The sequence below is a fragment of the Canis lupus genome, chromosome 23 (genome assembly GCF_003254725.2).
Source record: "Canis lupus dingo isolate Sandy chromosome 23, ASM325472v2, whole genome shotgun sequence".
Classification (NCBI taxonomy): domain Eukaryota; kingdom Metazoa; phylum Chordata; class Mammalia; order Carnivora; family Canidae; genus Canis; species Canis lupus.
The window spans coordinates 36,680,826-36,698,937 of NC_064265.1; the positions used below are offsets into that span (position 1 = coordinate 36,680,826).

The following is an 18,112-nucleotide window of genomic DNA, read 5'->3' on the forward strand; positions in this document are numbered from 1 at the left end:
CTCCCTCCCTCCCTCCCTCCCAAAGCAGCTGCTAATGATGTGCTGGCACCAGTGGGCCTGAGTCCCTGAAGGGCTGCCCCTCTAACAGTCCTAATTACTCACTGCCTTAAACCACCATGGTCCCTAGCGAATGGGATGCCTCAAAAGGTAGCTTTTCTTAGCTCATGGTAATAGATAGTGTCTTACCAGGGGTCCCTGCCAGGACAGGGCTGTTTCCTAGCGACACCCCCCCACCACCACCAGGTACATTAGGGCCTGTGATCTTTCCCTTCCCCTCATTTGTAGAATAATCATTATTATAGATGCTTTAAGAAAGCAGGCTCATGGCATGTGCCACCAGGGCTCAGTGACCCGCCCCAGCATCATTTACTGCCCCTACTGACCTCCTCTTTGTGCTGTGTCAATACCAAAGACAGGCGAGTCCCCAATGTACAACACCCCCTCACCTCTGTGTTCTCCCCTTTGCTAGTGCCCTACCCTCTGCCTAGAAGGTCCCTGTCCCTCCCCATCCATGTGACTGCTGGCAAACATCTCCACCGCCAGCACTCTCTCCCCTAGACTGGGCTAGCTCTCCAGCTCTGTAAGCCCTCCAGTGACCGATGCTTCTGTGTCACGTCACATGCACATTTGCTAGCCCTCGGTGGCAGTGATCTGTTAATTAAGCCAAACCAGGGGCTCCGTGAGGGCTCAACTGTGGCTGATTCACCTCTAAATGCCTGAGCCCAGCACAGTCCCTTCAGCACCGTGGGAATCAAGAGAAATACATACAGATGGAAGACAGAACTTATAACGCAGCCACAGGAGAACAAGAAAATAGGCACAGCGTGCCCCCTGCCTAGCGTGAGCAGTGAGCCAGCCACATGGGGAGGCAGGAGAGAGGCTGACTTAAACCCACGTGACAAGCTGGCAAAAAATTCCAGAAACCACGCAAAGGCTATTTGAAATCCAGATACACATATGCTATCACTAATGATAGGTCTTAAGTGTAGATTAACACAATTTTAGATTCTGCCAGTGAAACGTGAAGCCACTGGGATTGACAAGCATCTAACAATTAAGCATATGAAGTTATTTAGAATAATGTATATCGAGGGGAGGAGCAAGATGGCGGAAGAGTAGGGTCTCCAAATCACCTGTCTCCACCAAACTACCTAGAAAACCTTCAAATTATCCTGAAAATCTATGAATTCGGCCTGAGATTTAAAGAGAGACCAGCTGGAATGCAACAGTGAGGAGAGTTCGCGCTTCTATCAAGGTAGGAAGACGGGGAAAAAGAAATAAAGAAACAAAGGCCTCCAAGGGGGAGGGGCCCCGCGAGGAGCCGGGCTGAGGCCGGGGCGAGTGTCCCCAGGACAGGAGAGCCCCGTCCCGGAGACGCAGGAGCTGCACCGACCTTCCCGGGCGGAAAGGGGCTCGTGGGGAGTTGGAGCAGGACCCAGGAGGGCGAGGATGCCCTCGGGTTCCCTGGGACAGTAACAGAGCAACTGCGCGCCCAGGAGAGTGCGCCGAGCTCCCCAAGGGCTGCAGCGCGCACGGCGGGACCCGGCGGGAACCGGAGCAGCTGGAGGGGCTCGGGCGGCGGCTCCGCGGAGGGGGCTGCGCGGCCCCGGGAGCAGCTCGGAGGGGCTCGGGCAGAGGAAGAGGCTCCGTGCGGAGGGGGCTGCGCGGGTTCCAGGAGCAGCTCGGAGGGGCTCGGGCGGCGGCTCCGCGGAGGGGGCTGCGCGGCCCGGGAGCGCGAATCCACCAGCGCAGGCTCCGGAGCACAGGGCGCCGGGACACAGCCCAGGATCCGGCCTCCCCCGGGAGGGGCAGAGGCCGGGAGGGCCCAGGACAGCAAGGACGCTCCTGCCCCAGCTGAGCAGATCAGCGGCCCCGCCCGGGAGCCTCCAGGCCCTGCAGACGGAGAGCTCCGGAGTTCCTGCCGGAGCTGAATCCAGGTTTCCAGAGCTGCCCCGCCACTGGGGCTGTTCCTCCTGCGGCCTCACGGGGTAAACAACCCCCACTGAGCCCTGCACCAGGCAGGGGCACAGCAGCTCCCCCAACTGCTAACACCTGAAAATCAGCACAACAGGCCCCTCCCCCAGAACACCAGCTAGACTGACAACCTCCAGGAGAAGCCAAGGGACTTAAAGAACACAGAATCAGAAGATACTTCCCGGTGGTTCTTTTTTTTGTTTGTTTGTTTTTGTTTTTGTTTTTGTTTTGTTTTGCTTTTTGATTTGTTTCCTTCCCCACCCCCTTTTTTTCTCCTTTCTTTTTCTTTCTCTTTTCTTCTTTTTTTTTTCGTTTTTTTTTCGCTTGTCTTTTCTTTCCTTCTTTCTCTCCTCTCTTTTTCTCTTTTTCCCAATACAACTTGCTTTTGGCCACTCTGCACTGAGCAAAATGACTAGAAGGAAAACCTCACCTCAAAAGAAAGATTCAGAAACAGTCCTCTCTCCCACAGAGTTACAAAATCTGGATTACAATTCAATGTCAGAAAGCCAATTCAGAAGCACTATTATACAGCTACTGGTGGCTCTAGAAAAAAGTATAAAGGACTCAAGAGACTTCATGACTGCAGAATTTAGAGCTAATCAGGCAGAAATTAAAAATCAATTGAATGAGATGCAATCCAAACTAGAAGTCCTAACGACGAGGGTTAACGAGGTGGAAGAACGAGTGAGTGACCTAGAAGACAAGTTGATAGCAAAGAGGGAAACTGAGGAAAAAAGAGACAAACAATTAAAAGACCATGAAGATAGATTAAGGGAAATAAACGACAGCCTGAGGAAGAAAAACCTACGTTTAATTGGGGTTCCCGAGGGCGCCGAAAGGGACAGAGGGCCAGAATATGTATTTGAACAAATTCTAGCTGAAAACTTTCCTAATCTGGGAAGGGAAACAGGCATTCAGATCCAGGAAATAGAGAGATCCCCCCCTAAAATCAATAAAAACCGTTCAACACCTCGACATTTAATTGTGAAGCTTGCAAATTCCAAAGATAAAGAGAAGATCCTTAAAGCAGCAAGAGACAAGAAATCCCTGACTTTTATGGGGAGGAGTATTAGGGTAACAGCAGACCTCTCCACAGAGACCTGGCAGGCCAGAAAGGGCTGGCAGGATATATTCAGGGTCCTAAATGAGAAGAACATGCAACCAAGAATCCTTTATCCAGCAAGGCTCTCATTCAAAATGGAAGGAGAGATAAAGAGCTTCCAAGACAGGCAGCAACTAAAAGAATATGTGACCTCCAAACCAGCTCTGCAAGAAATTTTAAGGGGGCCTCTTAAAATTCCCCTTTAAGAGGAAGTTCAGTGGAATAGTCCACAAAAACAAAGACTGAATAGATATCATGATGACACTAAACTCATATCTCTCAATAGTAACTCTGAATGTGAACGGGCTTAATGACCCCATCAAAAGGCGCAGGGTTTCAGACTGGATAAAAAAGCAGGACCCATCTATTTGCTGTCTACAAGAGACTCATTTTAGACAGAAGGACACCTGCAGCCTGAAAATAAAAGGTTGGAGAACCATTTACCATTCGAATGGTCCTCAAAAGAAAGCAGGGGTAGCCATCCTTATATCAGATAAACTAAAATTTACCCCAAAGACTGTAGTGAGAGATGAAGAGGGACACTATATCATACTTAAAGGATCTATTCAACAAGAGGACTTAACAATCCTCAATATATATGCTCCGAATGTGGGAGCTGCCAAATATATAAATCAATTATTAACCAAAGTGAAAAAATACTTAGATAATAATACACTTATACTTGGTGACTTCAATCTAGCTCTTTCTATACTCGATAGGTCTTCTAAGCAAAACATCTCCAAAGAAACGAGAGCTTTAAATGATACACTGGACCAGATGGATTTCACAGATATCTACAGAACTTTACATCCAAACTCAACTGAATACACATTCTTCTCAAGCGCACATGGAACTTTCTCCAGAATAGACCACATATTGGGTCACAAATCGGGTCTGAACCGATACCAAAAGATTGGGATTGTCCCCTGCATATTCTCGGACCATAATGCCTTGAAATTAGAACTAAATCACAACAAGAAGTTTGGAAGGACCTCAAACACATGGAGGTTAAGGACCATCCTGCTAAAAGATAAAAGGGTCAACCAGGAAATTAAGGAAGAATTAAAAAGATTCATGGAAACTAATGAGAATGAAGATACAACCGTTCAAAATCTTTGGGATGCAGCAAAAGCAGTCCTAAGGGGGAAATACATCGCAATACAAGCATCCATTCAAAAACTGGAAAGAACTCAAATACAAAAGCTAACCTTACACATAAAGGAGCTAGAGAAAAAACAGCAAATAGATCCTACACCCAAGAGAAGAAGGGAGTTAATAAAGATTCGAGCAGAACTCAACGAAATCGAGACCAGAAGAACTGTGGAACAGATCAACAGAACCAGGAGCTGGTTCTTTGAAAGAATTAATAAGATAGATAAACCATTAGCCAGCCTTATTAAAAGAAGAGAGAGAAGACTCAAATTAATAAAATCATGAATGAGAAAGGAGAGATCACTACCAACACCAAGGAAATACAAACGATTTTAAAAACATATTATGAACAGCTATACGCCAATAAATTAGGCAATCTAGAAGAAATGGACGCATTCCTGGAAAGCCACAAACTACCAAAACTGGAACAGGAAGAAATAGAAAACCTGAACAGGCCAATAACCAGGGAAGAAATTGAAGCAGTCATCAAAAACCTCCCAAGACACAAGAGTCCAGGGCCAGATGGCTTCCCAGGAGAATTTTATCAAACGTTTAAAGAAGAAATCATACCTATTCTCCTAAAGCTGTTTGGAAAGATAGAAAGAGATGGAGTACTTCCAAATTCGTTCTATGAAGCCAGCATCACCTTAATTCCAAAGCCAGACAAAGACCCCGCCAAAAAGGAGAATTACAGACCAATATCCCTGATGAACATGGATGCAAAAATTCTCAACAAGATACTGGCCAATAGGATCCAACAGTACATTAAGAAAATTATTCACCATGACCAAGTAGGATTTATCCCTGGGACACAAGGCTGGTTCAACACCCGTAAAACAATCAATGTGATTCATCATATCAGCAAGAGAAAAACCAAGAACCATATGATCCTCTCATTGGATGCAGAGAAAGCATTTGACAAAATACAGCATCCATTCCTGATCAAAACTCTTCAGAGTGTAGGGATAGAAGGAACATTCCTCGACATCTTAAAAGCCATCTATGAAAAGCCCACAGCAAATATCATTCTCAATGGGGAAGCACTGGGAGCCTTTCCCCTAAGATCAGGAACAAGACAGGGATGTCCACTCTCACCACTGCTATTCAACATAGTACTGGAAGTCCTAGCTTCAGCAATCAGACAACAAAAAGACATTAAAGGCATCCAAATTGGCAAAGAAGAAGTCAAACTCTCCCTCTTCGCCGATGACATGATACTCTACATAGAAAACCCAAAAGTCTCCACCCCAAGATTGCTAGAACTCATACAGCAATTCGGTAGCGTGGCAGGATACAAAATCAATGCCCAGAAGTCAGTGGCATTTCTATACACTAACAATGAGACTGAAGAAAGAGAAATTAAGGAGTCAATCCCATTTACAATTGCACCCAAAAGCATAAGATACCTAGGAATAAACCTCACCAAAGATGTAAAGGATCTATACCCTCAAAACTATAGAACACTTCTGAAAGAAATTGAGGAAGACACAAAGAGATGGAAAAATATTCCATGCTCATGGATTGGCAGAATTAATATTGTGAAAATGTCAATGTTACCCAGGGCAATATACACGTTTAATGCAATCCCTATCAAAATACCATGGACTTTCTTCAGAGAGTTAGAACAAATTATTTTAAGATTTGTGTGGAATCAGAAAAGACCCCGAATAGCCAGGGGAATTTTAAAAAAGAAAACCATATCTGGGGGCATCACAATGCCAGATTTCAGGTTGTACTACAAAGCTGTGGTCATCAAGACAGTGTGGTACTGGCACAAAAACAGACACATAGATCAGTGGAACAGAATAGAGAACCCAGAAGTGGACCCTGAACTTTATGGGCAACTAATATTCGATAAAGGAGGAAAGACTATCCATTGGAAGAAAGACAGTCTCTTCAATAAATGGTGCTGGGAAAATTGGACATCCACATGCAGAAGAATGAAACTAGACCACTCTCTTGCACCATACACAAAGATAAACTCAAAATGGATGAAAGATCTAAATGTGAGACAAGATTCCATCAAAATCCTAGAGAAGAACACAGGCAACACCCTTTTTGAACTCGGCCATAGTAACTTCTTGCAAGATACATCCACGAAGGCAAAAGAAACAAAAGCAAAAATGAACTATTGGGACTTCATCAAGATAAGAAGCTTTTGCACAGCAAAGGATACAGTCAACAAAACTCAAAGACAACCTACAGAATGGGAGAAGATATTTGCAAATGACATATCAGATAAAGGGCTAGTTTCCAAGATCTATAAAGAACTTCTTAAACTCAACACCAAAGAAACAAACAATCCAATCATGAAATGGGCAAAAGACATGAACAGAAATCTCACAGAGGAAGACATAGACATGGCCAACATGCACATGAGAAAATGCTCTGCATCACTGGCCATCAGGGAAATACAAATCAAAACCACGATGAGATACCACCTCACACCAGTGAGAATGGGGAAAATTAACAAGGCAGGAAACAACAAATGTTGGAGAGGATGTGGAGAAAAGGGAACCCTCATACACTGTTGGTGGGAATGTGAACTGGTGCAGCCACTCTGGAAAACTGTGTGGAGGTTCCTCAAACAGTTAAAAATAGACCTGCCCTACGACCCAGCAATTGCACTGCTGGGGATTTACCCCAAAGATACAGATGCAATGAAACGCCGGGACACCTGCACCCCGATGTTTATAGCAGCAATGGCCACGATAGCCAAATTGTGGAAGGAGCCTCGGTGTCCAACGAAAGATGAATGGATAAAGAAGATGTGGTTTATGTATACAATGGAATATTACTCAGCTATTAGAAATGACAAATACCCACCATTTGCTTCAACGTGGATGGAACTGGAGGGTATTATGCTGAGTGAAGTAAGTCAGTCGGAGAAGGACAAACATTATATGTTCTCATTCATTTGGGGAATATAAATAATAGTGAAAGGGAATATAAGGGAAGGGGGAAGAAATGTGTGGGAAATATCAGAAAGGGAGACAGAACGTAAAGACTGCTAACTCTGGGAAACGAACTAGGGGTGGTAGAAGGGGAGGAGGGCGGGGGTGGGAGTGAATGGGTGACGGGCACTGGGTGTTATTCTGTATGTTAGTAAATTGAACACCAATTAAAAAAAAAAAAAATTAAAAAAAAAAAAAATAAATAAAATAAAATAATCTAAAATAAATAAATAAATAAATAAATAAATAAATAATCTAAAAAAAAAAAAAAAAAGAATAATGTATATCTAGTGAGAGCAAAAAAAATATTTTTGGTGTCACGAAAACATTAAAATAGAAAATAATTATTTAAAATAATTCTCTTCAATAAATCCTTTTTAAATTTCTATTTTCATAAATATTTTATAGTATACAAAATATATTAGTCCACTTCATAAATAAATAAGTATACATATTTAAATGATCTCAGTTCAGAAATTTTTCCCAGAAAGGCTACAAGATCAAAAACATTTGAAGACTACCAGCCCAAAGGTTATGGATTTATAAACTATGGAATCAGAAAGTCATGGCTTTTGTCTCAGTTCTTCCCCTAGTATCTGTGCAATCTGCCCTACTCCCTGGACCCTCTACTTAATGTTGGTGAAATGGGGATAATAATAATACCCCATTTACTATCTATCTGTTAGGATTGTTTGCACAATGCCTGGTCCATAGCAAGCACCCCCATAAATACCAGTCAATTTTATTATTTTTTTAAATCCAGTATAGTTAACATACAGTGTCATATTAGTTTCAGCTCTATAATACAGTGATTCAACACCCACCCAACACTTCACACACCCAACAAGTGTACTCCTTAATCCCCACCACCTATTTCACCCACCCATCCCCTTATCCACCTCCCCTCTGGTGACCATCAGTTTGTTCTCTATAATTAAAGGTATGCTTTCTGGTTTGGTTCTCTTCTTTGTTCATTTGTTCCTTAAATTCCACATATGAGTTAAATCATATGGTATTTGTCTTTGAGTGCATTTCAAGATCCATCCATGTTGTTGCAGAATGACAAGATTTCATTCTTTGTTATAGTTTAATAATCCATCGTGTAAATATGTATATGTGCGTGTGTGTATATATATATATACACATATATGTGTATGTATGTGTGTAAATACACACACACACACCACTTCTTCTTTATCCACTCATCCATCAATGGACACTTGGGCCGCTTCTGTAATTTGGCTATTGTAAATAATCCTGCAATAAAAGTAGGGGTGCATAGGTCTTTTTAATTTTTTTTAAAAAAAGGTTTTATTTATTTATTTATGAGAGACACAGAGAGAGATAGAGAGAGACAGAGACACAAGCAGAGGGAGAAGCAGGATCCATGCAAGGAGCCTGATGTGGGACTCGATCCCGGATCTCCAGGATCACGCCCTGGGATGAAGGTGGCACTAAACCACTGAGCCACTCGGGCTGCCCTGCATAGGTTCTTTTTAAATTAGTGTTTATGGATTCTTTGGGTTAATACGTAGTAGTGGAATTATGGGATCATATGATGATTTTAAATTTTTTTAGTAATCTCCATACTGTTCACAGTGGCTGCACCAGTTTCCATTTCCACCAACAGTGCATGAGGGTTCCTTTTTCTCCACATCCTCATCACTTATTGTTTCTTGTGTTTTTTATTTTAGCCATTCTGACAGGTATGAGGTGATGCCTCATTGCGACTTTGATTTTTTGTGTGTGTGTGACTTTGATTTACATTTCCCTGATGATGAATGATGTTGAGCACCTTTTCATGTGTCTGCAGCCATCTATCTGTATGTCTTCTTTGGAAAAAATGTCTTTTCATGTCTTTTGACCTTTTTTAATTGGATTATTTGTTTTGGGGGTGTTGAGTTGTGTGACTTCTTTATATATTTTGGATACCAACCCTTTATCAGATAATGTCATATGCAAATATCCTCCCCACTCAGTAAGTAATCTTTTAGTTTTGATGATTGCTTCCTTTACTGTGCAAAAGTCTTTTATTTGATGAAATCTCAAGTTTGTTTTTGGTTTTGTTTCCCTTGCTTCAGGAGACATAACAAGCAAGTTTTTTTCTATGGCCAATGTCAGAGAAATTACTGGCTGTGCTCTCTACTAGGATTGTTATGGTTTCCAGTCTCTCAGTTAGGTCTTTAATCCATGTTGAGTTTATTTTTGTATGTGGTATAATAAGAAGATGTTCCGGTTTTTCCAACAATATTTGTTGAAGAGACTGTCATTTTCCCATTGTACAGTCTTGTCTCCTGTTTTATAGATTAATTGACTTATAAGCATGGGTTTATTTCTGGGTTCTCTACTCTGTTCTATTGATCTATGTGTCTGTTTTTGTGCCAGTACCATAGTGTTTTGATTACCACAGCTCTGCAGAATATCTCGAAATCTGGAATTGTGATGCCTCCAGTTTTGTTGTTCTTCTTCAAGATTGCTTTGGCTGTTCAGGGTCTTCTGTGATTCCATATAAATTTTAGGATTGAGTTTTATAGTTATGTGAAGAATGATGTCAGTGTTTTCTTTTTTTTTAAGATTTTATTTATTCATTCAGGAGAGACAGAGAGAGGCAGAGATATAGGTAGAGGGAGAAGCAGGCTCCCCACGGGGAGCCCAACATGGGACTCAATCCCAGGACCTCAGGATCACACCCTGAGCCAAAAGCAGAGGCCCAACCACTGAGCCACCCACACATTCCAAATGAGATTCTTTCTTTTTCTGATTATTAGTGTATGGAAATGCAACAGATTTCTGTATATTGATTTTGTATCCTGTGACCTTACTAAATTCATTTATCAGTACTAGTTGTTTTTTGGTGGAATCTGTAGGGTTTTCTATATATAGTATTAGGTCATCTGCAAATAGTGAAAGTTTTACTTCCTCCTTACCAACTTGGATGCACTTTCTTTTTGTTGCCTAATTGCTGTGGTTACGGCTTCTAGTACTATGTTGAATAAAAGTGGTGAGAGAGGATATTCTTGTCTTGTTCCCAATCTTAGAGACAAGCTCTCAGTTTTTCACCAATGAATATGATGGAACTGTGGGTTTTTCATGTGATGTAACTGTGGGCTTAATTAACGTTGAGGTATCTTCTCTCTAACCCTACTATCTTGAGGATTTTTATCATGAATAGATGTTGTACTTTGTCAAATGCTTTTTTTGCATCTATTGAAATAATCATATGGTTTTCATCCTTTTCTCTTGTCGATGTGATGTATCACATTGATTGATTTGTGAATATTGAACACCCTTGCATCCCAGGAATAAATCCAACTTGATCATGGTGAATGATTTCTTTAATGTATTGTTGGATTTGGTTTCCTAGTATTTTGTTGAGGATTTTTGCATCCATGCTCATCAAAGATATTGGTTGGCATGTACTTTTCTTTTTTGGTAGTGTCTTTATCTTGTTTTGGTATCAGGGTAATGCTGACCTCATAGAATGAAATCTGGATGCTTTCCTTCTTCAATTTTTTTAGAATACTTTCAGAAATATAGGTATGAACTCTTTTTTATTTTTCTTTTAATTTTTGTTTATTTATGATAGTCACAGAGAGAGAGAGAGAGGCAGAGACACAGGCAGAGGAGAAGCAGGCTCCATGCACCGGGAGCCCGACGTGGGACTCGATCCTGGGTCTCCAGGATCGCGCCCTGGGCCAAAGGCAGGCGCCAAACTGCTGCGCCACCCAGGGATCCCTGAACTCTTTTTTTAAATGTTTGATAGAATTCACCTGTGAGGGGCAGCCCCGGTGGCGCAGCGGTTTAGTGCCGCCTGCAGCCCAGAGCGTGATCCTGGAGACCCGAGATCGAGTCCCGCATCGAGCTTCCTGCATGGGGCCTGCTTCTCCCTGTGCCTATGTCTCTGCCTCTCTCTCTCTCTCTAAATGAATAAATAAATAAAATCTTTAAAAAAAAAAAAAAGAATTCACCTGTGAGGCCATGTGGTCTTGGACTTTTGTTTGTTGAGAGGTGTTTGGTTACTGATTCAATTTCACTGTGATAATTGGCATGTTCTATGTCTTCCTGATTTTCTATTTCTTCCTGATTCTGTTTTGGGATGTTCTATATTTCTAGGAATTGATCCATTTCTCCTAGGTTATTTGTTGGCATATGATTTGTCATAATATTCTCTTATAAACCTTTGTATTTCTGTGGTGTTGGTTATTTCTTTTTATGATTTGATTTTAGCTCTTTTTTTTTTTTTTGGATGAGTGTAACTAAACGTTTATCAATTTTTGTGATCTTTTAAAAAAACCAACTCTTGATTTCATTGATCTGTTCTAATGTTCTTTCTAGTTTCTATATTATGTATTGCTGCTCTAATCATTATTACTTCCTACTGCTAGTTTTGGATTTTGTTGTTCTTTTTCTAGTTCCATTAAGTCTATAGGTGTAAGGTTATTTGATATTTTTCTTCCTTCTGAGGTTGGCCTGTATAGCTAAAACCTTACTTTTTATTTTTTTTAATTTTTATTTATTCATGATAGTCACGGGGGGTAGGGGGCAGAGACACAGGCAGAGGGAGAAGCAGGCCCCATGCACTGGGAGCCTGACGTGGGATTCAATCCTGGGTCTCCAGGATCACGCCCTGGGCCAAAGGCAGGTGCCAAACCGCTATGCCACCCAGGGATCGATCCCCGCTGCACCACCCAGGGATCCCAAAACCTTACTTTTTAGAAGCACTTTTTGCTGCATCTCAAAGGTTTCAGACTGTTGTTTTCACTTATTTCCAGGTATTTGTTTTATTTCCTCCTTGATTTCATGGTTGAACCATTCATTGTTTAGTAGTACATTATATAACCTCCATGTGTTTGTGGTGTTTCCAGATTTTTTTCTTGTGGTTGGTTACTAGTTTCATAGCATTGTGGTCAGAAAAGATGCACAGTATGACTTTGATCTTTCTGAATTTGTTGAGGCTTGTCTTGTGGCCTAATATGTAATCTATTCTAGAGAATGTTCCATGTGCACTTGAAAGAATGTGTATTCTGCTGTTTTAGGATGAATATATCTGTTAGATCCATCTGGTCCAATGTGTCATTCAAAGTCACTGTTTCCTTGATGACTTTCTGTTTGAATAATGTATCCATCAATGTAAGTGGGGTATTATAGTCCCCTGCTATTATCATTCTATCGATTACTTCCCTTATGTTTGTTACTAGCTGCTTTGTGTATTTGGGTGTTCCCATGTTGGGTGCATAAATATTTATAATTGTTATATCTTCTTGTTGGATTAGTCCCTTTGTGATTATTGAATGTCCTTCTTTGTCTCTTGTTACAGTCCATTTTTTAAAAAGTCTATTTTGTCAGATACAAGTATTGCTATTCTGGCTTGTTTTTCACTTCCATCTGCATGATACATGCTTTTTCATCCCTTCACTTGCAATCTGCATGTGCCTCTATGTCTGAAATGAGTCTCTTGCAGGCAGCATATAGATGGGTTTTGCTTTTTTATCCATTCCCTCACTCTGTCTTTTCACTGGAGTATTTAGTCCATTTACATTTAAAGTAATTATTGATAGGTGTACTAATTGGCCATTTTGTTACTTGCTTTATGGTTGGTTTTGTAGTTCTCCTCTGTTCCTTTCTTGCTCTCTTCTCACATGGTTTGTTGGCTTTCTGTAGTGATATACTTGGATTCCTTTCTCTTTATGTTTTGCATATGTATTCTGGTTTTTGATTTGTGTTTACCATTAGGTTTATAAATAACATCTGCATATAGCAGTCTAATTTAAGTTGGTCACTTTAGTTTGAACTCACTCTTTACTCCTATCCCCCCACCCTCACATTTCAGGTATATAGTGTCATACTTTACATCTTTTATTTTGTGAGCCCCTTGACTGATACTCATGAATAACTTATTTTTACTGCTTTTGTGGTTCCTTTTTTTCTTGCTCCTTATGGTCTTTTCTGTCCACTCAGCAAATCCCCTTTAACATTTTCTGTAGGACTGGCTTAGTTGTCATAAATTTCTTTAACTTTTGTTTTTCCAGGAAACTCTTTATCTCTCCTTCTTCTGAATGATAGCCTTGCTGGATATAGTATTCTTGGCTGCAATTTTTTTTTCCTTTCAGTACTTTGAATATATCATGCCACTCCCTTCTAGCCTGCAACCTTTCTACTAAAAAATCAGCTAGTATCCTTATGGGTTTTCTTATATGTAACCGTTTTCTCTTGCTGTTGTTAAAATTCTCTTTTCAGTGCCTGGTTGGCTCAGTTAAAAGAATCAGACTCTTGATTTTGGCACAAGTCCTGATCTCAGGGTAGTGGTCAGGCTCTACATTGAGCATGCTACCTGCTTAAAATTCTCTCTTCCTCTGCCCTTCCCCTCCTGCTCACATGCTGTCTCTAAAAAATAATTAAATAAAATTCTCTATCACTATTCTTCGCCATATATTCTGTGTCTTGGTGTGGACCTCCTTGTTTTGATTTTGTTGGGGTCCCTCTGTGCCTCTTGGATCTTGATTTCTGTTTCCTTCCCCAGATTTGGGAAGTTTTCAGCTGTAATTTCTTCAAGTAAATTCTCTGCTCCCTTTTTTCTTCTCTTTCTAGCTCTCTAGAATGCAAATGTTATTATCTTTGATGGTGACACTGAGTTCCCTATGTCTCTTTTCATTTTTATTCTCTCTCCTGTTCATTTTCTCCTGTTGATTGCTTTCCATTATCCTGTCCTCCAGATTGTCGATCCATTCTGCTTCCTCTAGTCTATGTATTCCCTCTATATATTTTTAATTTCATTTATTGGGTTCTTCATTTCTGATTGGTTGTTTTCTGTCTCTTTGTTGAAGATATCACTGAGGTCCTCCACTCTTTTCACCAGTCCACTGAGTATCTATGACCATTACTTCAAATTCTACACCCGGGATATTGCTCTTCATTTTTGTTTAGGTCTTTCATTTGGAACACATTCCTCTCTCCTCTCATTTTGTCTAACCCTCTGTGTTGAAAAAGTCAGCAAGGCCTCCTGCTCTTGAAAGTAGTGGCCTTATGAAGAGGTCCTATAGTGCCCTACAGTGTCCCCTGTTCACCAGAACCTGGCGCTTCAGGAGCATCTCTATGTGTGTGTTGTGTGTGAACTACTGTTGTGGATGAACTGCTTTTTGCCTTCAGCCCAGTGGTCTGCAATGACTCTCTTTGCCTGCTGTGGGCAGGGTTTGGTCCCTATGGTGTTAGCCAATCTGGGCCTGCCTTGGGCTTGAGTTGAGCAGACCAGGCATTTGCCAGAGATGCAGTAGCATCAAGCTGCAGGTGTTTTTCCTGTGTTGTTCCTTAGGAAGCTTTTGTTGGTGGGTGGAGCTTGTAGTCAGACCAGATATCTGCCCCTAGCATACTGCTGGGGCTGCAGTTCGGGTATGTGTTATCATCCCCTTTCCCCAGGAAAGGAATCCCTTTTGACTAGTACTGGTCCCTTCTAGGGCTGCTTGCATACTTCCGGGCTTTGTGGCACCACTTTGGCTGGGCTCTGGCCAAGATCATATTGGAGGGGGTTGATCAGCAGGAGAACTTGGTGCAGGCCCCTTGGTTTTAGGAAGATTTATGCAAGTTTGCTGTGAGTAGGAACCTGGAGTGGAGGCCTGGCTGAAAGGGGCATGTCTTCAGGAGAACCTAGGAATGGTTGCACTGTTAACAAGTTAGGTAGCATGTGTGGGCACTGTGCTTGTTCCCTCAGGTGTCTGTGTCTAGGCTGTGGAGCAGGGGAGGGAAATGGTGCCTACATGTTCCTTTGTTCTTGTAAGAGTCTCCCAATAATCTCTGTCCCTTCAGCACATGCTCTGAAATTAGTAAACCTCCCTCCCATATACTCCAGGCATTTTTCAAACTGCTGCTTCTATGCTGTATCTCCATGGGATGAGGTAAGCTTAGGGTCCTCCTCCTCCTCCATATTCCACAGAAGTCCCAATCAATTTAAGTTAGGACTGTCAATGTGTCACTCAGACATCCCTTTGGGAAAATTGGGGTCATACATTCAGGCCAGGATTGCTAGACTGACCAAAGGGTTGTCAATTAACCAGTTTACTTAATCGTTTCATCATATTAATAATGCTTCTCCATTTGTGCAGTGTGTACCAATATGCTCCATATGAGCCACTGGATTAAGTACTGAGGAGTTGGTCATTAAAAAAAGGAAAGAAATAAATAAGAACAGTGCCCCTGCACTTGAAAACCTCAGGGTCTGCTGGGATGACAGATACACCATGACCACATGGGGAAAGCTAGGAGAGCATGGTAGAAGGGCACTTACCACTGTCCCCGAAAGAGAAATATCCCTTATTGAGCACACTAGGTCTGTCTTCAAACTTCTCAAGACCCTCATCCTCTTTACAGATAGGAAATTGAGAGGTAGGTAGTTTCTCCAGTCCTATAAGTATCTTAGTGGCTGGTATTCAAATTCACATATTTTGACTACTCATGCTCTTCACAGAAATCCATGCCACCCAACCTCAGGGCATTTGTCTGAGCTGTGGAGGTGGTGGTTGGGATAACACAGCCTCTTCTCCTGACCCACTTTAACCCTGGGATGCAGTCATGGAGGAGGAAGGTGACACACAAGCCTGCTGTCTGAGTTGTCCTCATGCCTGTGTTTCCCATATGTCTGTCTTCCCTCAGCACCCAAATCAGCAGTCTTAGAAGAAATGCTTCACAACTTAGATTTCTGTGACATTCTGGTGCTTGGAGGGGACCTGGACCCAAGACAGGAGTGCTTGGAGCTCAACCACAGTGAGCTCCATCAGCGACACCTGGATGCCACCAACTCCACAGCAGGCTACTCCATCTACGGTGAGACCACACTGTGCCGCATAATAACCTGGTGCTCTCCTCTCAGAGTGCCCTCATGCTGGAGTCATGAGTATGATGGTGTTCTGTCACCTGTGGAGAAGGGGTCAGGGTAGGGATCCTTGACCTCAGAGCATGAACTTCTAGCCTCTCCGTCACTGAGCTACTCCAGCATCTTGAGGACCTCTTCTGTAGAAAGTAGGTGCATGCTTTCTCTTATACTGTTTGACCTCAGCAAATTTCATAGCAGCATTTGACAGACTGAGGCCATTCTGGTCAGAGCCTAATGTATTTCAAAATCCTGTGGGTCAGTTCAATTGGCTCCTTCTGTGTCCATACATTTGTCTTCCCCTAAACAACATTTCAAGTTCTTACCCTAGACAAGTTCAAGAGAACTGCAAGTCCCAGCAGCCACATCCTACCTCCCCCATCTTCTACCTTCTTATGACAGGGATGGTCTTTTGGCACAGGTGTGGGCTCCATGAGCCGCTATGAACAGGTACTGCATCACATCCGCTACCGCAACTGGCATCCAGCTTCCCTTGAGTCTCGGCGGTTCAGAATCAAGTGCTCAGAACTCAACGGGCGTTATACCAGCAATGAGTTCAACCTGGAGGTGAGTGGGTCCTGCCATCATTAGGGAATTTCAGAGTTATCACTTGTTCCTTGTTTGGGCCCACCTGCCACTCCTGGTCAGCAGCACCTCTCCATGCTCTTCCTAGGTCAGCATCCTCCATGAGGCCAGAGTCTCAGACAAGGAGCACGTCAACCACCTTATTGTGCAGCCTCCCTTCCTGCAGTCTGTCCACCACCCTGAGTCCCAGAGTAGCATCCAGCGCAGTTCAGGTAGGTGGCCTGGGAGGAAGGACCTCAGGATATCAGGCAGTCATTGTGATTCAAGACCATCCACTAACAGGTATGGTGCAGCAGCCATAGGTGCCCAGAAATGAAAGAGGAACCCAGGACTGGAAAAGATGTGGATCCTGCCTCTGAGATACTCACAGACTCAGTAGAGGGCTAGTCAGGGAAAGATTCACTATCTAGCATAACAGAGGTCAGTACAAAGGGCTAGGGTGAAGTCTTCCAAGTCCTTTGAGGCCTCAGAGCCACTTTCTCTGAGCCTCTTCATATGCAAGTGCACACTTGGCACACATGGCGCACGCACACACACATACCTGCACACCTTACTTCAGTTCCAGTCTTGCCATTTGTATTACTGTCTGGTGAGCACTGTGTTAGTCCCTGTGAAATTCCACAGTGCCTGGCTCTCAGTGGAAGGCGCCCTAGAATTTGAGGGGGAAAGCAAAAGATAGAAGAGAACTTACATCAATCATTTGCTTTATTCCTCACAATTACCCATGGGGTGAGAATTATTCAATCCATTATAGAGATGAAGAAAATGAAGCCCATACAGAGTAAGGTGCTGGCTCAGAGTTCCACAACTGAGAAGCAGTAGGGCAGGTTTTAGCCTGCACGTGGATGTTTCATTCATACTCCATCCCAAGACTGAGCTAGTCCTTCCGTTCACCACATCATGTGGATTCCTTCCTCGTTCCAGTGGTCCCAAGCATCGCCACAGTGGTCATCATCATCTCCGTATGCATGCTGGTGTTTGTCGTGGCCATGGGCGTGTACCGGGTCCGGATTGCCCACCAGCACTTCACCCAAGAGACGGAGGCTGCCAAGGAGGCGGAGATGGATTGGGACGACTCTGCGCTCACTATTACAGTCAACCCCATGGAGGTGATCCTCATATAGGGGCTGGGATCTTGGGGCAGGAGGCTTCCCCTCCATCAGCTCCATCTTCCCTGTGCTGGCAGCCCTGCCCCAACTAGCCCAGCCCCACTGACCCTTGCCTTCTCTGAGCACCTTCAGCCCACTCCACCTGCATGGACCATACTCTCCCACCAGCTGCATTCAGTGCTTAAAAATGTGTGAATTGCTCTCACCCTACAAACAGAACCAGACATTTCTTAAGGCACACAGCCATGTGGTGTCTATCCCTTGCCTCCCCCATAGTATTTAACTCAGAGCTGACTAACACTTAAAGACTCAGTATTGAATTTTTGATTAACAGTGTAAATTAGATGGCTTTGCTCCGTGCTGCCTACAGAGCTCA

The 18,112-nt window shown here is 42.9% G+C and overlaps 1 protein-coding gene across 2 annotated transcripts in view; it reads left to right on the plus strand.

Annotated features, from left to right (window-relative positions):
* The window catches only part of CLSTN2 (calsyntenin 2), a 623,447-nt gene that overhangs the window by 593,011 nt on the left and 12,324 nt on the right, over nucleotides 1-18,112 (plus strand). For both annotated transcript variants that reach the window (XM_049099645.1, XM_035704913.2), the window contains exons 13-16: nucleotides 15,826-15,996; nucleotides 16,464-16,609; nucleotides 16,716-16,839; nucleotides 17,552-17,736. In XM_049099645.1, coding sequence (XP_048955602.1) covers nucleotides 15,826-15,996; nucleotides 16,464-16,609; nucleotides 16,716-16,839; nucleotides 17,552-17,736 — 626 coding nt within the window. The remainder of the gene's footprint in view (nucleotides 1-15,825; nucleotides 15,997-16,463; nucleotides 16,610-16,715; nucleotides 16,840-17,551; nucleotides 17,737-18,112) is intronic.